Below are 27,943 nucleotides of genomic sequence, written 5' to 3'. Positions count from 1 at the left end.
CAGGACTCAGAAACACATGTAGTGCTACAGAGAGCTGCGTGACTCTGACAGAACGACTAAATAACATCAGAATATGAAAATCCCATGATTCAGACACACCCCTGTGTGCTTCAGACACGCCCCTTGTGCTTCAGACACACCCCCTGTGCTTCAGACACGCCCCTTGTGCTTCAGACACGCCCCTTGTGCTTCAGACACGCCCCCTTGTGCTTCAGACACACCCCCTGTGCTTCAGACACACCCCTGTGTGCTTCAGACACGCCCCTTGTGCTTCAGACACACCCCTGTGTGCTTCAGACACGCCCCTTGTGCTTCAGACACACCCCCTGTGCTTCAGACACACCCCTGTGTGCTTCAGACACGCCCCTTGTGCTTCAGACACACCCCCTGTGCTTCAGACACACCCCCTGTGCTTCAGACACGCCCCTTGTGCTTTAGACACGCCCCCTTGTGCTTCAGACACGCCCCCTTGTGAGTCACACCAGTAACAGCTTAAGCATGTGTCATTTTCTTACATTATATTTGATGTTGTGTTTTTACGATTCTAAGAGTGTGAACTGATCACGTAAACACCAGCATTAAGGTGTGATTATTGTAGGGGAGAGCGGGGAACGACGTAACGCAGGGCAAAATGTAACATGGTCTTTTTATGTTATTACACAAGGTCGAGCAGCGTGTACTTCTGACCACATCACCACATTTACGAGTGACGATCTGCAGCAAAGTTTCTCCTTGTTCTCATCAAATCTGTGTCAAAAAGGGTTTTATTTTGGTTTCTGAGCTGTGTGTAAATTACAGACTCCAACCTTATATTACTCTAATCTCCATCTTCTTGCCTACAACGTAGCAACAACGCAGCTTGGCTGTAACGCTTTACTTGGCTGTAAGTGTGTGTGTGTGTGAGTGTGTGTGTGTGTGTGTGTGTGTGTGTGTGTGTGAAATGGATCCGCTAAAAAAACAAAAAATGGAGAGAAACTTTAAAACAGATATTTAGCGCAGACAGAGATCTTATGTAGGTCTGCAGTTGCGAGTGTACTTTATCTAACGTCTGCTTCCTGTTAATATTTTTACCGGACATTGTGTCCGACAATTTTTTATTTTATCCGACATTTTGAATTTTGAAATGAAATATTTTCATCAATTAAAAATGGAAGCCTAAGGCACATATTCAGGCAGTGCTTTTTTCTGTATTGAAATCGTATCGTATTTAAATGTTGTATATTGTTAAACCCCTAATGGTTATAATTATTATTTTAGTTATCACCCAGCCCTATGAGTCTGGTAAAAACCAGAAGAAAGAATATAAGATAGAAGAACAGAAACCAGAGATTTAGAAATGTGTTCGTGTTCTTACTTCAGTCATTTCTATATCCTTTCTTTCTCTAATGTTGGAATAAACACTGTTTCCTTTTCTGCAGATTACGGTACAGTGTAAATGGGAAATCCTGCACTGATTTGGCTTCAGCTCTCTGTACAAATCCATCACACATCAGAGAGCTGGATCTGAGTCGGTGTGAACTAGGAGACTCAGGAGTGGAGAAGCTCTGTGATCTACTGAAGAAACACGAGTGTAAACTGGAGACACTGCGGTGAGTAACTCAGTGATGTGATGAAACAGCTTTATAATAAAAAGCACTAACCAGAACAAAGCTCTTACCAGTCCTAGCTAGTAATGTCTAACTAACGTGTCTAATTGCTCTCTAGATTAGATTTATTATCAGTAATAAAGATTAAAATATAGAAAGACACTACATCTGCTTTTCCCGACTCCTGATCTGAGTTTCTTTTCATTCTCGGTGCTTTATATCGGAGTTTAAACCAGAAAACAAACCGCAAGAAAGCAAATCTTCTAACAGTGACATACATTGTCTCTGCACTACTAAAGTGATAATGTCTGATCTGCAGTGACTGACACGTAATCAGCACTAATCCCTGACAGACACTAATCACTCTTTTTGGGAAGGAAAACATCTCGTCAATTTAGATTAGTCTAATATTACCCAAATTATTTTTACATTTTATTTACATTTACTTCAGCCTTATAGCCTTCATACTTACATCTTACAAATAAAATCACAGCAACTAACCAAAAATACTGTAAACATTTAAACTTAATCAGACCTACACTTCCTCCTCTGAGTAAGTAACTTTCTCTTTATCTGGAATCAGGAGACGGTTCTGGGATATAAAAAACATTTCTCCTGAGTGTGATGTTTTTCCAGAAGAAAATACACTAGCGCACTAGATCCTACATTCATCTGCACATAGAAGCTGGAAAATTCTGTCAAATACGTGTAAAATACACTGGAGTTAATATCTCTCTCACACACACACACACACAGACACACACACACAGAGACACACACACACACACACACACTCTCTCTCTCTCTCTCTCTCACACACACACACACACACACACACACACACACACACACACACAGAGACAGAGAGAAATCAGTGCAGTGATTGTGAAGTTCATATTCAGTAGTGGAGAATGCAGGACTCAGAAACACATGTAGTGCTACAGAGAGCTACGTGACTCTGACAGAACGACTAAATAACATCAGAATATGAAAATCCCATGATTCAGACACACCCCTGTGTGCTTCAGACACACCCCTTGTGCTTCAGACACGCCCTTGTGCTTCAGACACGCCTCTTGTGCTTCAGACACGCCCTTGTGCTTCAGACACGCCCCTTGTGCTTCAGACACGCCCCCTTGTGAGTCACACCAGTAACAGCTTAAGCATGTTTCATTTTCTTACATTATATTTGATGTTGTGTTTTTACGTTTCTAAGAGTGTGAACTGATCACGTAAACACCAGCATTAAGGTGTGATTATTGTAGGGGAGAGCGGGGAACGACGTAACGCAGGGCAAAATGTAACATGGACTTTTTATGTTATTACACAAGGTCGAGCAGCGTGTACTTCTGACCACATCACCACATTTACGAGTGACGATCTGCAGCAAAGTTTCTCCTTGTTCTCATCAAATCTGTGTCAAAAAGGGTTTTATTTTGGTTTCTGAGCTGTGTGTAAATTACAGACTCCAACCTTATATTACTTTAATCTCCATCTTCTTGCCTACAACGCAGCAACAACGCAGCTTGGCTGTAACGCTTTACTTGGCTGTAAGTGTGTGTGTGTGTGTGTGTGTGTGTGTGTGTGTGTGTGTGTGTGTGTGTGTGTGTGTGCGTGTGTGTGTGAGTGTGTGGGTGTGTGTGTGTGTGTGTGAAATGGATCCGCTAAAAAAACAAAAAATTGAGAGAAACTTTAAAACAGATATTTAGTGCAGACAGAGATCTTATGTAGGTCTGCAGTTGCGAGTGTACTTTATCTAACGTCTGCTTCCTGTTAATATTTTTACCGGACGTTGTGTCCGACAATTTTTTATTTTATCCGACATTTTGAATTTTGAAATGAAATATTTTCATCAATTAAAAATGGAAGCCTAAGGCACATATTCAGGCAGTGCTTTTTTCTGTATTGAAATCGTATCGTATTTAAATGTTGTATATTGTTAAACCCCTAATGGTTATAATTATTATTTTAGTTATCACCCAGCCCTATGAGTCTGGTAAAAACCAGAAGAAAGAATATAAGATAGAAGAACAGAAACCAGAGATTTAGAAATGTGTTCGTGTTCTTACTTCAGTCATTTCTATATCCTTTCTTTCTCTAATGTTGGAATAAACACTGTTTCCTTTTCTGCAGATTATGGAAGAGTGTAAATGAGAAATCCTGCACTGATTTGGCTTCAGCTCTCTGTACAAATCCATCACACATCAGAGAGCTGGATCTGAGTGAGTGTGAACTAGGAGACTCAGGAGTGGAGAAGCTCTGTGATCTACTGAAGAAACACGAGTGTAAACTGGAGACACTGCGGTGAGTAACTCAGTGATGAAACACACTGAATGAAGCTTTATAATGATGCAGGATTACACTTTAGAGTTGTCTTTCACAGACCGTACACAGATCTTTATAATACACAATAAGAATGTAGACAAGTACTTTACTATTATATTTCTGCATCTCATTGTTACATACATGCCTACATCATCATTATTTAATCCTGTGAGGTAAAGACACTAAAAACTTTTCTCTCTGCAGGTTATATGACTGCAGAATAACAGATAGAGGCTGTGCTGCTCTGACTGCAGCTCTGAAGTTAAACTCCTCACATCTGAAAGATCTGGATCTGAGCGGTAATAAACTGGGAAATTCAGTCACACAACTCGAGGAGTTACTGAAGCGTTCAGGAGGACAGATACGGTCAGTAAACTTAACACACAGTACAGAATGTGTAGTTTCTGTAGAATATAATGCAAGTGTAAGAGTGTTGTGTAAGAGTAATGTAAATGGAAATCAGCAGCATGTTGGTAATCGTACTGACAGAAGCACACAGAATATACCTTCAGTATTTAGGATCAGAATTAAACCCAACAGTAACTCGTCACTGCATGCTAATAGCTTTCTGAGGATCTGATTTAATAGAAGTGCACTTTGACCTGATCTGATTCTGTTCTACACAGAAATACCACTGCACTTCTAATCTCATCCTTCATGTTTATTCTACTTTTATGCCATATTTCTTGTGTTTATGTAGTTAAACTATTGAGATATATGATTTTAATAATAAAATACAGATATACTATAGCTTCTGGCTAAGAGAAATGGTACAGGGTACAGTGCTGAAACTATTGTTCTGTTTTGATTTTACAGATATGATAAATCCATGAGTGAAACGGTTCTTCACAGTAGCACTAGACACACCAGAGAGGAAGCAGTGTGTACAGTAATGTAGGAAGCAGCGTGGATTAGGGCTGCACAGTTAATCGAATATTGATCTCGATTACGATTTTGACTGCCCACGATTACATGAACATGATCGACTGCGATATTGACGATTAAAGTTCATCCTCCGCTGATAGAAAACGCCGCTGCAGATCAAATGAAGCATTTCCTAAACTTACAGCCAGTCACCATAGAGCAGCGCACGGATGACGTCATTTTGTAATTCCAAAATCCAGAAACGAGTTTCCAGAAGCTGCGAGCTTCGCTTGCGCGAGGGGAAATGATGACATTCACAGGTGGCTAAATGGCACTACAGAGGTTGTCGGGGACATTAAACATCATCACGCCGAACAGGAAAAACCTTTGCAGATAAGTAGTTATATCATACACTTTCTGTCAAACTGTCAATCAAAGTAGTGTGTTTGATAATTGGTCTGTAGGGGTGGTGAGGGGGGTAACCCTATGGAGTGTATCAGCTGGTCAATCTGGCTCCTTTGTGTCTGGGGGTGTTGTGGAGAGGTGTGTGTGGGGTGAAATACGTCTGAAAAGAAATAATGTTTTAATATGGGGATGTGTTTGTGTTACTGTGTGGCGTTATTTCGTTTGTGTAAACACACTGTTAGAAAAGCATGATGTCTGAATGTGTACAGATATGAGTAGAATATTTGTTTTGTGAAATAAATGAAAACAATTTTGATTACGTTTTTAGGGATCCCGGGTTACCTTTGAATAAAAAGTTTAGGAGTTTAGGAGGTAAAGCGTCTTTTTAAAAGAATCTGTTTAAAAGAATCGTTTGTATTACATACATTCTAAACACAAACCTTTAGGATGTAAAAATGATTAAAAGAGCTGTTTAAAAAGAATAGCACATATCACATGACTTCTAAACAATGATCCTTACGAGGTCAAAATGTTAAAGTGCTGGTTAAAAGAATCTCCGTAATGTTTAAACTAGGAAAGAAGTTTAAAAATGTATTTATTAAAAATAAAGTTTTTCTCAAAGGCCCTCCGAAGACATCGCTGACATTTTATGGAAAGGTGGCCAATATTTTAGGATTAAAACCAGGGGTTGCTATTGAAACTACGGACCATGCTCTTGAAAGATCTGGCTTGACTTATGCGCCTTTTCAGGCTGACATTAATGCGGGGTTTTACAGTATGGATATTTATACCGATATCATAGAATACCAGACCGTGGGGGATTTCTACGTACCGCTGCTAAGATGTGTACATATAGAGGGGGAGAACCACAAGATTGTTAGTGTTAGATACGACACCCCGCACTACGTATCGGTTAATAAATCGTCCGTCAGTGAGATAACCATACAGGTGAAAGATGATCAAAATCGAGACGTGCGCTTCAGTTACGGGAAGGTGTGTGCCAAGCTGTATTTTAGGCCCCCGTGGGATTTATTAACTATGCCGGATCTACAATATTTTCACAAGTGGACGTGTCGCTTGGAGACCGTCTCATATCACAAAGTTCCAACACATATCCTTATCGATGCATAATAGAGTGTCTCACCAATTATGGTAAAGACGCTCTTGAAACGCTGTTCTCAGCGGGGCTCTTTTACAAAGACACGGCCGGTCACATGGACGTAACGGACCCCGCTGGTGGTAATAGAGGTTTGACCAAACGAGCTGCATTTACCAACGCCAGCAACGTTGTTGAACTACTGGCCCCCATTCACAGTGACGTATTCTTTCAAGAAAAACTAATGCTTAACGGCGTGGACATTAAAATTCGCATGAAGAGGGCAAAAGATGAATTCTGTTTGATGAGGAACGACGCTGTGGCCTATAAACTAAACATCGTGTCAGCTTCACTGTTTGTGAAAAAAGTGTCGGTATCACCAGGTGTGAGATTGGGGCACGCACAAGCATTGCTCTCGACGCCAGCCAAATACCCCATCGACAGGGTATGTGTGAAAAACTTCTCAGTCCCTGTAGGCTCACGTGTTTGTAATCAAGAAAACTTGTTCTTAGGAACTCTACCAAAATCCGTTGTTCTGGCTATGGTAGATAATGACGCGTTTACTGGCTCGTATAATAAAAATCCGTTCGCCTTTAAAAACTATGACCTAGAATTTTTGGCAGTTTATCTGGACGGCCAACAGCACCCCGCTAAACCTCTGCAGCCTGAATATGGAAGTGGCTCTGCGGTACGCGAATTTTACCAGTTAGCGCTGGCTTCTGGAAAGCATCTTAACAATCACCCTCTAGCTATTGATAGGGAGGATTTTCTGCATGGGTATACCCTTTATGCGTTTAATCTCTCGCCGGACGAAGACTGCAGTCAACACGTGTCGCTTATCAAGTCTGGGAACATTAGGCTAGAAGCACGTTTTAGACAGCCTCTACCCCGAACGATCAACTTAATCGTTTATGCCATATTTGACAGCATCGTCGTAGTGTCAGATCGCAGACAGATCCTGGTTGATCACTATTAATAGACAAAATGGACACCATCCAGTTTACGGCTATAATGGATAAGATCTCGTGTAACACCCATTTTCTCGGCGTACTCCCGTGTGACCACCTACCAAAAGCCCCCTTAATAAAATGACCATCCATGGTGATAATCAACACGCATCCTTCAGGACTCCCGGGTGAACACTGGCTAGCCATCTACATAAACGAGGTCGGCGTGGGTTGTTTTTTTGACAGCTTTGCAAATAAACCAGAAGACAATCGTTTTCCACAGAATATCAGAAACTTTCTAAACCGCAGTTCTAGAGTGATTCAACATTCAGCAGTACAAGTCCAAGATTTTTCGGCAGAGACCTGCGGGCAGCATTGTGTGTTTCTTCTCTATCACATGGTAAAGGGGCATGATTATGACCGTGTGTTGAAGATGTATACCGGCGATTTTATTAAAAATGACAAGATAGTGTCAGCATTTATGAAAAAACTAAAACTAAAAAAAGGTCTTTGTAATGAAAATGTTTTCAAATGTATTCGTTGTGTTCAGACAGGTGAAATGTTTATGTCTAACACTAGATTTTTTCAATAAAAACAAAGAAAAGGGAATTCTTCTTTTGACTCTTTATTTTTATTATTATTAACATTAATATTATTATTGTTATACATACACCACATACAGCATTCGCTTTTTCAGAACTGTCCAAGTCAGAGCGGTGCAAGATATTTCTTATAGCTAGGTCCAAATCATTCTCCACGATTTGCTGAATAGATCCGCGTGCTGTCCCGGGCTTTAGTTTGTCCAACTGGTGCTGCGGGACTAAAACATTTTCTCTGCGTGCTCCATTTCCTCTGTTATCTAGAAGCAATCAGGCTGGAGATGAAAGGAATAGCCACACTTAAGAGCGGTAGAAGAAAGCCCCCCTGTTGATTTATTACACGTCTCCTTCTTTTAACAGACCATCGTCGTCGCATCTTCTAAATTGAATTGCTGCTCCCAGATTACACGAGTTTTCACCACACCGCTTTGACACTTTTACAGATTTTTAAAAATGAAACAAAAGCTAGTAAAAAAAAATCACACACAGTAAAACAGATACGAACCAGCAAATAAACACACACACACACACACACACACACACACACAGAGGGGTATAAAATACTTATTGTCCAACTCACCAGCGTTTCTTGTTTTTAACCAATTGTACAATCTGTTTTAACAATTCCGTCGTCAGGTGTTGATTGTGATCAACGTGTCGAATCTCCCCAGCAAGGAGTTTCTGGGTTGCTATGATTTGTTTATGTGTGATGGTATGGTTTTGTAATGCTTCCACAACACTTTGATTATAAAGACGCTGATTCTTCTCTATAATGTCCAGACGCTCGGTGACGCTGGCAAAAGTCTTTTCAAATCCTGCAATACGATCCTCGATGGCCTTGAACCCGGTTCGTATCACCTCCACCGAGTCTCTGTTATTGTCTATAACAACAGTAGCCTCGCGACCAAATGCTTCTTGGTTTGAAGGCAGATCGTCTCCAGGAACCGGGGTAAATACACAAGCGTGCCACGAATCAAACAGCTCCTGATTCCAGTTCAAACAAGAGTCTATAGCGCTCGGTTCATTCACAGCTGACTCTGTTGGGGAAAAAACACACACAAAACATTGCCTAGGATAACTCAGGGCTCTACAGTGCGACCATTTCACTCGCGTTTGCGACTGAAAAGTATTTTGTGCGACTGTGAATAAATATTTAGGAGCACCGGTGCGAGAGACCTGTTCGGAGTTGTAGAATACAGTCGGGATTAAAAACTACAGGAAGTCCAAAATTCCTCACCAATCATAATCCAGATTAGCACCTGTTCAGTCTGTAAACATACAGTACACTGCTGCTCTCCTTCACTCCCTTCACCAACTCTAATACACAACTCCATTCCCTTCAGTTAAACTCAGGGTTGCCAGATATAATCAGAACAGGCACCTGCAGTTTCCATGTTTTGATTTAAACCCTCTAGAAACAATATTATCAGCAGACATGGCAACACTGTACTGGGGGAACCGATCTAAAAAGGAACTGATAAACAAACAACAATATACTAATAAAATGCAAAAACCGAAAATGTGCTTAGTTGTAAATAAATAACTTAATATAAAAAATAGATATTATAATAAATTCATAAAATATAAATAAAATGAGAAATGAAATAATGTTTCATTACTATGGGTTGCATTTAATATCAATTTGACATTAAGCTTAGTTCGCTGTTTCCTTAGAAGACTATTAGCCTTTTTCCTAATATGGATCATTTTCGTGTTAGTCTACTTTTAATTAGGACTCTTCATTGTTTAAGATATTTAAAAATAAATATTTTATGCTGTTTATTTATCAATTAACCAACAGGTTTTCTCATTGCTATTATTTTAACTCAATTAACAGTGACCATGAGCAGAGAGAAAAAAAAAAATTGGCATGTCACTGTGCCTTCTTCCAGAGAGGAAATAAACAAATCATGTGACTGCCACAAGTACTGTTGATCATGTTCAGGAATTCTATGAAAGAGATGGCATTTCAAGGCAAGCACCAGGGATGAGGGATGTGGTCACGGTTAGAGAGGGAGGAGTAAAAAAGAAGATTCAGAAACGCCATTTGACTGTCAATTCTAGAGGCCTACTGCTGTTTCAAACGTGAACTTCGACCGTCTCGTGTGTTCCGTTGTTCAGACTCTCCAAGAAATGTTTGCTTTTCCCGATACCATGAAAATATAAAGTTTTCCCTTGACTGTGTGCAGCATGTTATCCCAAGGCAAGCATTTCAGAACACACAGGATTTTATTGAAGCTGTGGTCTGCAGTCCAGATAGTCCCTACTGCATGTTAAGTCAGTGTGATGAATGCAGAAATGCAAGCTGTTGGAAATGCGTATCCTTAGTCACATCCCAGAGGAAGACAAGCAAATTAAGGTGACCTGGTACACATGGGAAGGAACAGGAGGGCTGCCAGATAAGATCCAGAAGAGTGGCACACTCAATAGACATCATCAGAGACCATTACAAGAGTTATAAACTTTTTGAAAAATCCTTTTGAGATGGATAAGAACATTGTCCCATATTTATGTTGAATTAACTTGGCTTTTTTGAAACATCCATATTTTCCATAATAAAGGAGAAAATATCAGTAAATACAATAACGTCCCTGGTTAAATGTGATATAATGTTATTATGAGTGATGGGAGATTTGTACTTGGGCAGCTGAACATTTCAGAATATCTAATGATAAAACATAGGCTGCCTATTTATGAAAATTAAAAAGAAAGAAAAAACATTGTGTTGTTGGGTAATTTGGCTTTAACTGACTTGACTGTTATTATAGATCTGATACTGCTGTATGTTGGAGAGACTGAATGAAGCGACCTCATTTTGATTTTTTTGCAATGTTTCACGATATAGTGTCTGCGTACTTCTATTTAGAACATGACTAAAATTGTATATGTTCTGCCTTTGTTTGCAGATTGTATATGAATATATGAATGCTTGCTATATGAATGTGACTCTGGGTGAGGGATCTCCGTCTCTAGTTGTGTAAGCAGTAATCAATCCAGACTGATTGTGGACCTGAATCTGGTCTAGAGAGTGATACAAGATGCAGCACTAAACACAGCAGTCCCTTAAGGTCTGATTAAATGCTAACGTAGCATGCTATAAATTGTATGATAGATCTAAATGAAAAGAAACAGTAGATAGAACTGTCCACAACCATAAACCCTTCAGGTTCTTCGGTTTGTCCTTGTGAAGGAACCTTTAAATGCTCTAAGTAGGAAGCTCAGAGCCACTCAAGGAAAGAGTGTATTAGTCAAGTCATTTATGACAATAGGAAAGTATCATTTTCTGTTATTTCCTCACCAAACTGAGGTTTCCCACCAATCACTAATTATAACAGTGCTTGGTGTCTATCTCTCTGAGCACGAGTCGCTGAGATCTGTCTGGTCCAGCGGTCACAGGGGGAGGCCAATATTCAAAGCTGCATTCGGCATCAATATGTTTGAACAGATTGTATTCATGAGATTTGATGATCGTGACACACGTCAGGTGAGACGTGATTCAGATCACTCTGGAAAGCCTTCATTGAAAATTGCAGGAAAGACTACAATGTTGGTGCGTATGTGACAGTTGATGAGCAGCTCATCCCATTCAGAGGACGTTGCAGTTTCTGGCAGTACATGCCCAAATAAACGGATAAATACGACATGAAACTGTTTCGTCCTGAAGGCGATCGGCGATGTACGGGATTGGCAGAGCTTGTAGTGAAGAAATTGGTAGAGCCAAGTTGTAAACTGGTTTACAAGTGCAAAACCCACGGGTGATTTGCTCTGCAAACAAATTATCTTGCTGGGGACAGTACGCTAAGACAAGCCAGAAGTTCTGCCTGCATTTCCTGCCTGTAACAGGAGACCTCTGGGATCAAGCCTGTTTGGTTTTTGCCAAAAGCAAGCCATGGTGTCCCATGTGCCAAAAAAACCCCAAGGTGGTTGTATTTTTATCCAGCATACATGACTAAAAAGAGGTCAATGAGGGAAGAATGTGATGATTCTAGACTACAACCATGGGGTCAGTGGTGGCTCAGAGGTTAAGACGTTGGACTACTGATCGGAAGGTTGTGAGTTAAAATGCCAGCACTGCCAAGCTGCCACTGCTGGGCCCTTGAGCAATAAGCCCTTTGTATAAAATGAGATAAATGATTTGCCCATCATCACTTGATCCAAAACAGTGGAGCGTTGCTGTGGGTGTGGCCAGCCATGCTGCAATGACCACCAGAGAGTCAGTGTCATTTATGACTATTGTTCTCATAGAAAAAACCAGCCTACTAATAAAATTCCACAAATTAGAAATCAATTTACAAAGAGTGCCCCAAAAAAATGTTGATGCGCGATAGTTTCATTTATTACGAATGTGTTTCATTCATGGTGTAAATGAAAATGTTTTATATTTAAATGTGTTTTTGTTTTCTTATTGTTGTTGAAGACATTTGATGACAAATAAAATGTAAAAATATATGGAAATGTGCTTTATTTTATTATTAATGTTAATAAAATACGTTAATGTGTTAATATGTTAAAATGTTAATGTTAATAAAATATTAGGGCAGTTTTATACTATTGGGGCAGTTTAGAGATCCATCCGTGTTAGATATATACTCCGGCTCGCTAAAGATCTGAATATTTAATAACTATTGGCCAAACATTTATACGTTTAAGGGTTAATATGTCTTCAATATGGAGGTTTGTTTATGTAACCAGATGAAGGAGTGAACAGTGTGTGTTTAATAAAATAAATAGTGACAGCTGGATTGTGAGAATGTAATGTAACCCCAGCAATATGCTGATTTAATGACTGATCTGTTTTTAATAGCGGCTATTTGGTAAGTTTCAGAAGCATTACTTGCTTTTCTCATTTTAAAATAGAATTTTGTACTGAAATAAATTTGTATTGAACTGAAAGAGATTGTAATGTTGTACCTGAATAAAGTAGTAAATATACATATTAGGGGGAAAATACATGAACATAAGGGTTTAGTCAGTTATCTTAACTAGCTTAAATACAGTAGCATTAACATTTATTCATCTAGCAGCTACAGGCTAACTTTACTGTACTCAATACACTCATACTGACATCAAGTACCTTATTACACACATTATGTAGTGATTTAACTCTGTGTATTAGTCATTCTAACAGATTATACCTTTTATTTACTTCATTTATACTTATAGCTGAGGGGAAAACTCCAAACTTCACTGTCACAATACATTCAAAATGAATTAAAATACTATAAACTCTTAGTTCTTTTCACAGTTGAGGTAAAAACCTGAGAAATGATTTGATCAGAAAATAAACTGAGTTAAAACCTACATTAACTAACTTCTCTGTACTTTAACTGTATCTTACCTGTTCAACTGCAGCAATAATCACTGTTTTTTCTTACTACAGCTCGAATTTACTGACTTTATCACTATTTCTCAATATTAAATCTGATTAAAATCGCTACAGCACCGGGGGAGATCAGGATCTGTGGAAGATGCTAACGATGCTAAAGTCTGAGGTGAATAAACACCGGGCGCGCGCGCGCAAACGGCGGGAAAGTCTGGAAGTATAATTGTGCCAAATGTCCTGGCATGTTGAATTACATAAACTGAATAAAAACTTATCGTAATAATAATACTTGAATTTTTCTACCCAGCAATTTGACACAAATCGGAAAAACACAGCAGTATCAGTGCTTGAATTAGTTTCCTCTGCTATTCATTGGGTTTGTATTTTTTGATTGAAAACAAAATTCCAGCATTCAAAATTCAATGCACACACATTCACCTTCCTAAAATACGGTTCCAAAATATTCAGTTGTTAAAAAATAGCATCTTCATTATTCGTCAGGTAATATTTCCACACATTATTTTTCAACCTCACAAATTCAGGCTGCAAAAATTCAGGTCTTAAAGTTTGGGTCTTAAAATTGAAGTCTTCACATCCGGTTCTCACAGGAAGAGCAATGGATTGCCGATACTATTATTACACGCTGCTCAGAACCTGCTCAAAGCGTTGGTGGTTGTGTGAGTAGTGGTGGGATTGTGCAGACAAGCCACAAGAGATGATGAACCAAGCGGTATGTTCAGTTACACTGTTAATCAATACGACAGTATATATTTTTATACAGTTTCTCAGTTATTTTCTCTGCAAGTAAAGTTGTTATTCATATCAAATTTGGTGAAATTATGTTAGCTTTTACCACTAGCAAACTAGCTGGCTAGTCAGTCACTATGCTTGGTTTATGCTTTGGTCATCTGCATGGAGCCTACGTAGGTGAATCGATTTAGCGGAGTAACCTACCAAGCTGAACTACAGGGTTTTAGTAATTGCCTAGCTAATTATAGTTACAATGATAGGACTGTAGTAGTTACTGGGATATTAAACCCATTTGTTTTCCCCACAGCACTTGCTCTTGGACTATGTTTTAGAGCGATTCCGCTCTCGCCTGAACCATGCTGTTGGACATATTCCTTTAGACATGGATTACATGGAATTTATTTGCTCACAGGAGTCGTTTTTTTTAGTTCAATTTCTGAGGCAGTGAACATTCCACCGAACATTTTAGCAGGAATAGTAGAACTACTTACTGTAATTATGCAAAATGTGCCCAGGAGGGAGACCCGCATGGTGATCATTCAACAGGAACAAGGGCCAATGGGGCGCCCACGTCTCGAAGTCTCACCTGATCACATCGCAAACCTGCTGGATCTGAATTTGTCTGTTTCCACTATTGCCAACCTGTTAGGGATAAGTAGACGAACCTTATACAGACGAATGGCGGAATGTAATCTCTCAGTTCGAGCTCTATTTTAATGTAATCTCTCAGTTCGAGCAGACTGACGGATGAGGAGTTGGATGCTTCTGCAACCGCTCTGAAGCAAAGTATGCCTCACTGTGGTTATAGAATGATGAGAGCAGCGCTTAAGACACAAGGACACCGGGTGCAGTTTGACCGAGTAAGAGCTTCAATGCACCGGGTCGACACCGTGGGAGTCATATCTCGTTTGACACAGCTCGGCTTACTCGGTCAATTATGCACATTGACACCAATCATAAGCTGATTCGGTAAGTAATAAAAAATAAGTCGATAGTGAATTCATGTTAGCTTTAATTTAAGCGATGTGTTCACAAAACTGTGTCATTTCAGCTACAACATAGTTATTTTTGGAGGTGTAGATGGCTTTTCACAGAAGGTAAGGGTTACCCTTTGTCAAGTAGATTCACCATCTTTTAGAGAACTATTGAGCTTATCATGTGTCTCCATGTACTTTCATAGATAATGTACCTGGGCGCTGCATCTAACAACCTTGCTTCAACTACGCTGGCTTTTTTTCAAGAAGCAGTGGAAACTTTTGGCTTTCCCCTAAGGTACATTTATGATAATCAAATTCTAAATATAAAAAGCTGTTTGATGCAGCTATATTTCTTACTATTTTAACAAATGACATTAATTCAAGACAAAAAAAGTCAAACAGGCAGTTTCATGCACCAATCTTTTTACACTTTCAGGGTACGAAGTGACCAGGGCATTGAAAATGTGGATGTTGCTTGTCTAATGTTCACAGCCCGTGGGGCAGGCAGGGGAAGCTTTATTTCATGTGTGACCTTCTTATACCTTTATACCTTTATTACCTTTATCTATATTGTGTGACCTTCTCATGCTACACAATATAGTCAATGCTGTAACTGTCTGTGTACATCTGATGATGGATGATCCACCGAACTGCAGTGTGGAACTTGAGGAGGAACGCCTCTGGACCTACCTCAGTAAAATGTTGCAATATGCCGGAGTATGTGAATTTAAAAATGAAATAAATAAAACTTTAAATAAAATAATAAAAGTTACTTTTCACTTGAAAACATGAAATAAATGTAATCAGTTAAAAATGTTTACTTTTTACTTTATAATACATGAGTACATTTGATGTAGCTATTTTTTTTTTTTTTTTGCTTTCACTTGAGTGTATTTTTGGCTGGACTCTTTCACTTTTAACTGAGTAACATTTTGACACATTATCTATACTTTCACTTAGGTATAAGTTCTCAGCACTTTGTCCACCCATAAAAATATGATATGTTCCCTGCTGCCACTTGTTTCAGTGTGCACTGTGAGCATGTAAACACAGTCATTTGGTAAGACACTGTGACCTGGATGTGATTACACTGAGGTCACAGAGAGGTGAACAGGAAGAACACCGGCTATAGAGAAGATATGTTTTACAATTCTTCACTTACACAGAGGTTCAACAGGATAAGAGGAGGAAACAGAGCCCTGTCTTATCTTTACTCATCAGTGATGATTGTTTGTTGTTAAATGGTATTAGGAGTCAGTCTATGGATGGGTTGTGTCCTAAATTAACACACCATATGGCACTTGGTGCTTTGTAGACCTCTTAAAGTGTTAGTACAGTCAACAAGGCAGTGATATAATTTTAATGCTTTATTGCCAGTTGAATGTTGCGCTATCTGCATGTATACAGTGGACATAAAAAGTCTATACACCCCTGTTAAAATGGCAGGCTTTTGTGATGTAAAAAATGAAACCGAGATAAACCGTGTCAGAACTTTTCCCTCAGTGTGAAATTACAACATATAAAAATCAAGTAGAAAAACAATCAAGAACATTTTAAGAAAAATAAAAAAGCTGCAATAACCTGGTTGCATAAGTCTGCACAGCCTTTTATAACTGGGGGTGTGGCTGTGTTCAGAATGAACCAATCACATTCAGTCTCATGTTCAAAAATACAAACCCAACTCTGAAAAAGTTGGGACAGTATGGAAAATGGAAAAAAACAAAAAACAAAACAAGGAGTCATTTGAAAATTCAGTTCAGCCTGTACTATATTGAAAACACTTTATAAACACATTATTTGATGTTTAACTTAATGTGAATTTAATGCCCCAAATCCTACCGATTTGTCTCTGGGGAATGTTGTTCTCAAAGTGTCGGATTATTCACTGACGCATCTATTGGCAGATCGGCGAGCCTCCACCCATCCTTGCTCTTGAAGGACTAGACTTTTTTTGGAGGCTCCTTATATACTATGATTAGACGATTACTTCACCTGTTTCACATCACCTTCTTATTCCAACTTGTCAGATCGCTATTAGTCCTAGTGCCCCTGTCCCAACTTTACTGGAACTTGTTGCATGCGTCAATTTCAAAATAAACATTTATCTTTAAAAAACGATGCATTTGATTAGGTAAAACATCGAATACCTTCATTTGTATATGTTTTTTGTTTAAATACAAGTCAAAGTACATTTACAAATCACTCCTCTTTGTTTGTATTAGCATGTTCCATACTGTCCCAACTTTTTGGAATTGGGGTTGTAATTATCATACAGCTGTCATCAATGAAATTATTCAGATTAACCCCAAGTAAAGATCAGCTGTTTCTGTTGAATTTTCTTGACATCTTCTTGGTTTATGTGACTACTGAAGTCCTAGTCCACAAAGAGCTTACATAGCGTGTATGATATCTGACTTGTTGAAAGACATCGATCAGGAGAGAGGTATAAAAGAATTTCCAATGGAACTTTACCATGGAACACTGTGAAAGCCATCATCGACAAGTGGAGAAAATGGAGCACCACAGTGGCATCACCAAGAACAGGATGTCCCTCCAAAATTTATAAAAGGACAAGGCAAAAACATACCAGGGAGGCTTCCAAGAGACCTACAGCAACATTAAAGAAGCTACAGGAATATCTGACAAGTACTGATTACTCTCTGCATGCAACAACAATCTCTTGTATTATTTATGTCTGGGCTATGGGGTAGAGTCGCTAGATGGAAGTCCTTTCTCACACAAAACATCTAAGTTCAAAGAAATCACCACAAACTATGTGGCAAAATGTGTTATGATCTAATGAGACCAATTCCAAAAGGTATAATAATTCCCTAATTCCAAAAGGAATGTTTATCACAAGAAGAAGTACTTTACCAAAAGAACACCATCCCCATGGTGAAGCATGGTGGTGGAAGCGTCATGCTTTAGGGCTGCTTTTTTCAGCCAGAACTGGGGCTTTTATCAAGGTGGGGGAATCATGAATAGGTACAAATACCAATAGCATAAAACATTCAGCTGTCTTCTAGTAAGCTGAAGATGGAAAGGAATTTTCCCTTTTAGCAAGACAGTGACCCAAAGCATACATTCATACCAACAAAGGAACGGCTTAACCAAAAGAAGATCAATGTTTTTGATTGGCCTAGCCAGAGTCCAGACCTGAATCCATCTAAAAATCTGTGGGGTGACCTGAAGCGGGCTGTGCACAGGAGACACCCTTACAAATGGATGGATCTAGAATATTTTCAGAAGAAAGAGCGGGAAAATATTGCCAAGGTCAAGATGTGCCACGCTGATAGACTCTTACACAAAATAACTGAGTGCTGTAATAAAATCAAAAGGTGCTTCAACAAAGTATTAGTTTAGGGGTGTGCACACTTATGCAACCAGGCTATTGTAAGTTTTTTCTTTTTCTTTTTTCTCTGAAAATTTTCTGATTGTTTTTCACTTTATTTGTATACTTTGCAATTTCACATTAAAGGTGGGAAAATTTTGACATGATTTATCTTAGTTTCATTCTTTTACTTCACAAAACCTTGCCATTGTAACAGGGGTGTGTAGACTTTTATACCCACTGTAAATCCTCTCACAGTGGCGTCTCTAATCGCTTTGTGGAGGCGTTTAGTGTCTCAGACAGACTTGCTGATGTTGTTTCTGACTGTATCACACTCAGGTAAGAGGTGTGGCCTAAAATATGAAGGTGATTCAGATGAAATCAAATGTAGTGTGGTTACTATTCTACATTTTAATTAACTGTTTATGAATATTTGTCTTTTTTTATTTTTTAATAGAGGTTTATCTCTTGTTCATTTTATTACTGTCATTTATTCATCCAGCTCAGAGTGAAACACTAGAGGGCGCACTGACTCCATCTCTCACTGTCTGTGATTACACTGGATTCAAGAGGAGGAAGGACTCCGTCTATAACAGGGCACCACACACACACACACACACACACACACACACACACTCATTCACACTCATTCACACCTAGGACCAATTTATCACAGCCATATCATCTGCCATACCTGCATGTTTTTGTACAGTGGGAGAAACCCACATAGATACAGGAAGACACTGGGGACTCAGTGAGGGAACAGCTCTACCCACTGTACCACTGTGTCTCTTAGAAATGTCTCTTTTTTCATATTCTAAACAGCTCTTTATGATTTATGTGTTTGAGCATGTGTGTGTGTGTAGTTCCTGCTGGTGTTAGATCTGTGTTTATATAAAGTGGAGTGTGTGTGTGTGTGTGTGTGTGTGTGTGTGAGTGTGAGAGAGAGAGAGAGAGAGAGAGAGAGAGATGTTACACTGTAAAAAGAGAGAGAGAGAGAGAGGGAGAGAGAGATATGTTACACTGTAAAGAGAGAGAGAGAGAGAGAGAGAGAGAGAGAGAGAGAGATGTTACACTGTAAGAAGTTGTAGTTGAAACTCCGCCTTTTCTCCACCGGAAATGACTCAAAAGTGAAAGTGAAAGCGGATAATTTTTGTGTCGAGAAAAACACGAAGCTCTTTGGAACAGAATCGCAGTGAGTACATGAATATAAAGCTGTAATATGTCAGTTTTAGGATTATTTACTAAATGAAGAACATTTCTGTGTTCACTTCCACAGCTGACTTTAATCTTTATTGAATAACGCGGTGTGACGCAGTAACTTAACCTGAGGGAAGTTAACAGACCTGTGTGTCCTGCTGTGTTTCTTACACACAGTGTGTAAAGTTTACAGCTGTTATTTATTAAAGAGGGAATAATATTCATATTCATTATAACAATTCCTGACATATTTCCACTCTCTCTTCTTTATCTCTAACACACACAATAAGCAGAAATAAACACGACGCCACTTCCTGTTTAGAAGGTAGTGTCACGTTTCATGGGCGGAGACGGAAGCAGATGCAGGTATGCAGAGCAACGCAGTATAATCCAAGCAATAATTTCAAAGGGCTTAAAGGCGAAGTTCGTGGTCGTGAAACAGGCAGGGGTCAGGCGATCAGGCAAACAAACAAAACAAGGCAAGGCAGAAATCGGAGTCGAGAGCAGAAACAGTGGTCAACGTCACTTATCAAAAATGAGAACTGTAGAGAACAAGTCAGCTGAACGTTTACTTCACAAAGTCTTATTGTTCCCAAAGTCTCTTATATGCTGTGTGTGTGTGTGTGTGAGAGAGATTGGGTGCAGGTGTGTGTAGTTATAACTCGGGGAAGGCGAGCGCATGCGTGTGTGTGAAGTGTAGTCCTCAGCGGCCATGTTTGTAGTTCGCGGTGCCTCCTGGGAAACTGAGTCACGGTTTGGCTGTGATGTGACAGGTCGAAAAAACATTTAAAGATAATGTTTTAAAAGAAACAGGTGTTTTGTCCATAATGGTAAAAAATAAAAATGGTTGTACTCCAATGTGAAATAAGTCGATGGAGACACACAGAGTACATTTCTGTTCCACACTCTATAAGGATCCCTTGGACATTTTCACTTAGGGGTGTACTCACTTTTGTTGCCAGCGGTTTAGACATTAATGGCTGTGTGTTGAGTTATTTTGAGGGGACAGAAAATATACACTGTTACACAAGCTGTACACTCACTTCTTTACATTGTAGCAAAGTGTCACATGACACTTGACAAAGTGTGTTGTCACATGAAAAGATATAATCAAATATTTACAAAAATGTGAGGGGTGTACTCAGTTTGTGAGATACTGTAATTGGGGTTATACAGTATATATATATTAGTAATTTAAATTATACCAATTTTATATTCCCCTGTTGTTATCTCAGCAGGACTCAGCTAAACTAATACTGAGACAGCAGACATTAGACTTTCTGAAATAATGTCGGGGGAGTGTGAGGAACTCAGAAGATCTGAAATGAGTCATCAAGAGGAGCAGCACAAGATCCAAAGGTAAGCATGTAGAATGCAAAAATGTGATATAATCTACTGATACCTTTGATTGTTCTAAATTTTAAAAAAGGAAATTTACATATACTAACCTAAATATTTATAAAGGATGTGTTAAAAGTTCTGAATCGAGGAGGGTCTGACTGAAATATTGTACTGAATTTAATGTTATTATTTTTTAAAGCAGTGTTTAAAAAATGTTTTTAAAAAAAAGTGAGCATTGTGAGACGCTTAATAAATGGTCAACAAATGGGACCAAATCTGAAAACTAGTAATGAACTAGCAACATACTGGTAACGGTTAAATGCGAGGGTTTTACATGTTATGATCAAATGTATGCTAGTAGGAAGTATACGAGTGTGTTTAAAAAAATAAAACTGTTAAACTGAAAGAACAGGTCCGGAAATCTCTGTGAACAGAACCAACAGAACCAAGACCAGTAGAGTTGCGTGATAAAGTCAGAGTAATGTAATAATTAATGACAATTTAAAAAAAGAGAACGGTGAAACAGAGACCCCTGGTGGCAGTGAGGGGAAGTGACAGAGATGCATGTGTCTTGCTCTGGCTTTTTATTATTATTATTTTATTACCTGTAATGGCGAATGTCTTTTTAAAGAGACCTTGAAATAGTATGAGAGTCATAATCTGTTTCTGTATGTTGATGTATTTACTTTAAAACAGAAAGTCTCAAATAAAGTCTTTTTAGAGAAATCTCTTTCACTCGCTAACACACACACACACACACACACACAAACTGCAGCCATCTTTCCACACACAGTGGATAGCTGTAGTGAGAATAACATGCAGGAAGCTGCAAATGTTTGATGATAACTAGCTGCTACTGTAGAGTGAAAGTCCAGGTTGTTTATGAGATGGGACAAACGTGTTCTAGAGAGCAACTGACTGGAATCAAATCAAAGCATCACAAGACACCAGGAGGCTTTAAAACAAATTTTATTTCCTGAGGACTTTACACAGTGTGAGGGGTTTAGCAGTTTATACAGTTTGAAGGGGTTTAGCACCCTGAGGTCCCCACAATTTACTAAATTAACTGCTTAAGTACCTTTCTTTCTGTTCTTTAGTGGAATTCAGAAAAGGTAGAAAAATTCCTCTTTCTTCTTCTCATTCAGTTCTCTGAACATCTTTAGAAATGACTCCAGACAGGAGAATTGATGTTAGCTTCAATATAATGTTATTTAGTGCTGAATTTACTTGATTTAATATTAATTAGTAAATCTTTAAATTACTGCTATCATATTCACAGCTCGTATGAACTGCTATGAAAATTTGTTCTAGTTGTAACACTATTCATAATAATCCCCTAATAATAATAATAGTAATATAATAATAATTCTCTTGTTAGGTGATTTACAGAACTGCACTCAGGAAGTCAGTGGGCAAAAGTTATATATAACAGAGTTATTGCTTTAGCAGCTGATTAATAATTATACAATCTGAGGGAGTCAGGAAGCATCCTGAGATCTGCATCACAGTGTTCGAATCGTTAAAGCAATTTTTCCTCTACTCTTTAGTGGAACTGTGGAAAGGTCAAATTCTCCCGTATCCAGCTGTGTGTCCTTTAAGAGTGACCGCTCACTGCCAACTCCTCCCGAATTTAAAGGTGGAACATCCTCTGTGGAAAGGTATTCCTTTATCCTGCTCATTAAAATCACAGCCTCTCATTTGTTCCTATTCATATTGATTCATGTTCTTCCTCTTCATAACATGAGATATGAGATGGTGTTAAATGAAGGAAGTTTTAGAAGTAGTCGAGCATGTACTTTTAATGCATTATAATGCACTCCTGCACATAATTATCTACCTTGAAAGGCACCAGGAGTTTAGCAGGCCACGTGGCCACTAAATACCTCGATCACGTCATGATGTTCAGTCACTGGGACGTTGATGACACACTACTGTACCCCATTAGGCACTCTGGAGACTTTAAATAAAGCAGCAATGGACCAGTTATATCACTCTGGCATCTGATTTGGAACATGGATTTGATGAATTTCTCTCTAATGATATAGTTACACAACATAACTGACTGTGAAACTGTTACTACATTTTAGTAAATTTACTTTGGACAGCACCTCTCCCAAAAATATGTCTGTTTGCTAGTTGCAGCACATCCAGGAGAGCCCCATGTGTTCTCCTCTCTAAAGACGCTCATAATGGCGGTGTCTTGGCCTAAAGGAGCCAGCGGTTCTAATAAGCACTTAGTCATTAAAGCCCAGCACACTGTCAGGGTATTAAGCCTTTCTAACAGTAAGTGTACATTAGCATAGTTAGGACAGTGGTGTCTCAGTGCTCAAGACTCTAGACTACTGATCAGAAGGTTGAAAATATAAATCCCATACTGCCAAGATACCAAGCCCCTGAGAGTCCTTCAAGCAAGGTGTTTATTCTGCTCTGCTCCAGATGTGCAGTGTAATGACTGACTGCGCTCTGGACATGGCTCCTTTCAAATGAGGATATGTAAAGAAGTATGAAATTCTGTAGCTGTATGTACATAATGTCATCCTAAGATATAAATCACTATATTTATAGATAAAATATCTAAAACAACTTTTTCTTCGTTCTAGTGAAACTAAGGAAAGGCGTCTCTCACCTGTATCCAGCTGCGTGTCCTATAAGAGTGACCGCTCACTGCCGACTCCTCCCAGCTTTAAAGATGGAACATCCTCTGTGGAAAGGTATTCCTCTCTTCTTCTCACTTATTCTAGTCTTGTGTCATGTAGGTTTAATATATTGTGCTATGCCTACACGTGAGTGCAAAAGTTAGCACCCCTGTGGTTTCTGGGTAGAAAAGGAAAAGTTTGTCAATAAGGGAATCTGCCAATAGCCCTTGGTAAACTCCAGGATAGAATAAAAACGAGCTGTACCCAGGCATTCCAGAAGCTCGTCAGTACAAGGCGTGACTGAACACTCCGGCTTGGGCTGTTCCAGCCACTGTAGGACAGATTTATTTAATGCTAATAGCTAGCATTTTCACAATTCATCCTGAACCACTTTTCTTTTGTGTTCTTGTAAGCAGTACGGCTGGACACACACAAAGGGGGTGTGGTTAGAGGTCAGAGGAGTCTCAGTGTTGTGTTCCATTAGATCAGTGCAACACCCCAAACCTAACCTAGTGTCCAAATTGCCTCCATACGAGGATTAGAGATGGTGTCCAAATGGGTTCTGAGTGAGATCCACTGTTTTTGCACTGAGCCACAGCTCATCTCTCTCTGCCACCATCATTGCCAGAGCAACAGGAACCACCACTGTCTGAGGAAATTGTGGTGGTGAATCTACCATATTTATCCCCTCTCATAGCCGACTTCCCCAACCCAACATGTGACCTTGAAGGACTCTTGCTGCTTGTCAGTAATCATAAGTAATTTAGGAGCTAGAGGTGAGAAGGTAAACAAGTGCTTTATCTCCTGGTGCAAATTGTCCCAACTGGAAACACACATTATAGTGCCATTGCTGCCTTTCCTGTGCCCGAAGCCAGTTCTCCCATGATAAGAGCCGAGTGTGTGTGTGGAGTTTCAGGGGTTCAGATATCACAGCTGTGTGGATCAGAGCTGTAGGATGTGTGCTGAGGTTTAAAAAATTTACAGTGTTTGTTTATCCACAGAAACCAAAAACGGAAACCAAAAATCAACTGCAGAAATCAGATGGAGTCCATATTCAAGGTGTGTGTGTGTGTGTGTGTGTGTGTGGTGTGTGTGTGTAATTAATATACACTTCTTTAGAAATTAAAAAGTAGATTAAAGTAATTTATAGTGAAGTTTATAGTAAACAGTTTACAGTTACAGCAGCATTATGTGTAATCAGACAAAAGTGCATTTCAGTCTGTTTTAAAGTTACAGCTTTACCTCTGACGTACAAAGTGCTGACACTGGAGACTCCTTCCATAAATGTTAAATAAACATCTCCTTACAGAAATCTTTACTATATTAACAATTACTCATATTTTAAAATCTATTTATGTGGAGCGTTCTCCGTACAAGTCCCTGTAAATCAGCTGTTACTATAGAAACATATTAGAATGAGAAAATGAATCCAGTTAACACCTTCTGACCAATCAGAATCCAGAATTCACCAGCAATGTGGTATAAAATCATATAACAGATTATGTAGCATTTTATTGATTTATTTAGTAATTTGATGTTATTGTGTTTGTTTTAAATCAGGAGCTGGAGCACAAAGTCATCACTCTGTGAAGAATGAGCTGAACAGGTTCAAGAAGCTACTGAGTGCTGATTTCCCAGCATGCTCTGAGGAGGAGGAGGAGGAGGATCTGCACTGTTTCAGAGAGGGTGTGCTGAAGATCACACTGCACATCCTGAAGAACATGAAGCAGAAAGATCTCGCTCACACACTGCAGATCAGTAAGAGCTTTAGATTATTACAATATTCTATTCACTTTAAATTACACACTGGGCCACTGGTCTATATTTTCATACTGATTTTTATCCTAATGAATACAGTTTTTTAATCAAATAAATGACCCAGAGATAATCCTAATGTTTTGGTTCTTTTACATCATATTTATGTATTTATTAGGAATGAATTCCAGTTTGTGACTAATATTGATCTTCACACTGTGGATAGTATCCATACATTACAATAACGACCATCACATTTTTCCTGTTTGTTAGAGCTGGCCTCTGTGTATCAGCGAAAGCTCAAATCCAGACTTCTAGATAAATGTAAAAGAATTAATGAAGGAATCTCACAGCATGGGACATCAACACTTCTGAATCAGATCTACACAGAGCTCTACGTCACAGAGGGTGGGAGTGGAGACGTCAATAAAGAACATGAGGTGAGACAGATTGAGACAGCGTCCAGGAGACCAGCAGCAGAGGAGACACCCATCAAATGTAATGAGCTCTTTAAAGACAAGTCCATCAGAAGTGTGCTGACTAAAGGAGTAGCTGGAATTGGAAAAACAGTCTCTGTGCAGAAGTTCATTCTGGACTGGGCTGAAGGGAAAGAGAATCAGGACGTCACCTTCATGTTTCCACTTCCCTTTAGAGAGCTGAATTTGGTGAAGCAGGGGACCTTCAGTCTGATGAGCCTTCTTCATCAGTTTTTCCCTGACATTAAGGACTTGGAAGTAATAGACAGTGACACCTACAAAGTCCTGTTCATCTTTGATGGTCTGGATGAGTGTCGACTTCCTCTAAATTTCCAGAAGAATGAGATGTTGTGTGATGTGACAGAGTCAGTCTCAGTGGATGTGCTGCTGACAAACCTCATCAAGGGGAATCTGCTTCCCTCTGCTCACCTCTGGATAACCACTCGACCAGCAGCAGCCAATCAGATCCCTCCTGAGTGTGTAGCCAGGTAACAGAGGTACGAGGGTTCAGTGATCCTCAGAAAGAGGAGTACCTTCAGGAAGAGGATCAGTGATCAGAGCCTGTCCAATAAAATCATCACACACATGAAGTCTTCCAGAAGCCTCTACATCATTGTGCCACATCCCAGTCTTCTGCTGGATCTCAGCCACTGTTCTAGAGAGAATGTTGGGTTGAAGCAGAGATTGGAGCAGATCCCCAAGACTCTGACTCAAATGTTCACACACTTCCTGATCTTTCAGATCAAACACAAGGACCAAAAGTACCATCAGAAATGTGACCTTGACATTCCCCAGACCAGAGCGAGTATCCTGGCACTGGGAAAACTGGCTTTCCAACAGCTGGAGAAAGGAAACCTGATGTTCTACGAGGAAGACCTGAGAGAGTGTGGCATTGATGTCAGAGAAGTGGCAGTGTACTCAGGAGTGTGTACCCAAATCTTCAGAACAGAGTCTGGACTCCACCTGGGGAAGATGTTCAGCTTTGTGCATCTGAGTGTTCAGGAGTTTTTGGCTGCATTATATGCATTTCTCTGCTTCCTTGACAAAAACCCAACAAAAGAACAAACCACTGATCTTTCTGGTCTTTCAACATATCAGAAATGTCTGACTTCCTCAAGAGTGCAGTGGATCAGGCCTTACAGAGTGACAACGGACACTTGGATCTTTTCCTCCGCTTCCTTCTGGGCCTCTCAGTGGAGTCTAATCAGGAGCTCATTCGAGGTCTGCTGACACACAAAGGAAACAGCTCTGACTGTCAGAAACATAGTTGAGTACATCAAGTTCAAGTTTGAACACAATCCATCTCCAGAGAGATCCATCAATCTGTTCTACTGTCTGAACGAGTTACATGATGATTCACTAGTGAAAGAGATCCAAAGCTACATGAGCTCAGGACGTCTCTCTGAAGCTGAACTCTCACCTGCTCAGTGGTCTGCTCTGGTCTTTGTGTTGCTGACATCAGAGGAGGATCTGGAAGTGTTTGAGCTACAGAAGTTCATAAAGTCAGATGAATGCTTTAAGAGACTGCTACCAGTCGTCCGGGAAGCCACAAGAGTTCTGTAAGTAAAAGCTGTTTCTCTATTAAACTCAGTGTTTAGGAATGAGAGGAGCTGTTCTGAGTGGATTTCACAGCAATACGCCTAACTACTCTTTATAATTTATTCATCCTAAATAGGGCAGCGTTGTTACTGATACTGGTACCGATACCAACATCTGATACATTTTCTGATGTGACATTTTCTCCTTTCAGGCTCAGCGAGTGTAACCTGACGGAGAGAAGCTGCTCGGCTTTACACACAGTTCTCAGCTCAGAATCCTCCAAGCTGACTGAGGTGGATCTGAGCAGTAATCCTCTGGAGGACTCAGGAGTGAAGCTGCTTTGTGCTGGACTGAAGAGTCCAAACTGTAAGCTGGAGAAACTGAGGTCAGTTCATCTCTCCTGAGAGAGAGGAGAGAGCGAGAGAGAATGTTTGTACATTATACAACATCTCTAGCGTTACTTGTTGCAGAGCTGCCAACATTACTAACAAGAAACTCACAGCAGGAAAAACAGAATATGATGGGGGTCGGTGCTAAGTGCATGAACTAAATAAAATGTATCTGCAGAAGTGGAATAATAAGCAAGGATTTATTTGTCCTTCGTTTAGACTTTCAGACTGCAGTATAACAGAGGAAGGATACGCTGCTCTGGCTGAAGCTCTGAAATCATCACACCTGATAGAGCTGGATCTCAGAGGGAACGACCCTGGAGCATCAGGAGTGAAGCTGCTCACTGATGTACTACAGGATCCACACTGTACACTGGAGACACTGAGGTGAACAAATTATACAT

At 39.6% G+C, this 27,943-nt stretch overlaps 1 protein-coding gene and 1 pseudogene across 2 annotated transcripts in view; both read left to right on the top strand.

The window, feature by feature from the left end:
- Positions 1–27,943, top strand: part of LOC128607104 (protein NLRC5) — a 252,983-nt gene that overhangs the window by 80,514 nt on the left and 144,526 nt on the right. For both annotated transcript variants that reach the window (XM_053623757.1, XM_053623750.1), the window contains exon 9: positions 23,345–23,455. In XM_053623757.1, the coding sequence (XP_053479732.1) occupies positions 23,345–23,455 (111 nt within the window). The remainder of the gene's footprint in view (positions 1–23,344; positions 23,456–27,943) is intronic.
- On the top strand, positions 24,974–26,867 carry LOC128607111 (protein NLRC3-like; annotated as a pseudogene).

Source organism: Ictalurus furcatus, chromosome 4 (assembly GCF_023375685.1).
Source record: "Ictalurus furcatus strain D&B chromosome 4, Billie_1.0, whole genome shotgun sequence".
NCBI lineage: Eukaryota > Metazoa > Chordata > Actinopteri > Siluriformes > Ictaluridae > Ictalurus > Ictalurus furcatus.
Note: the sequence above shows the minus strand (reverse complement) of the source record. Positions and strands in the feature narration are given on the sequence as shown.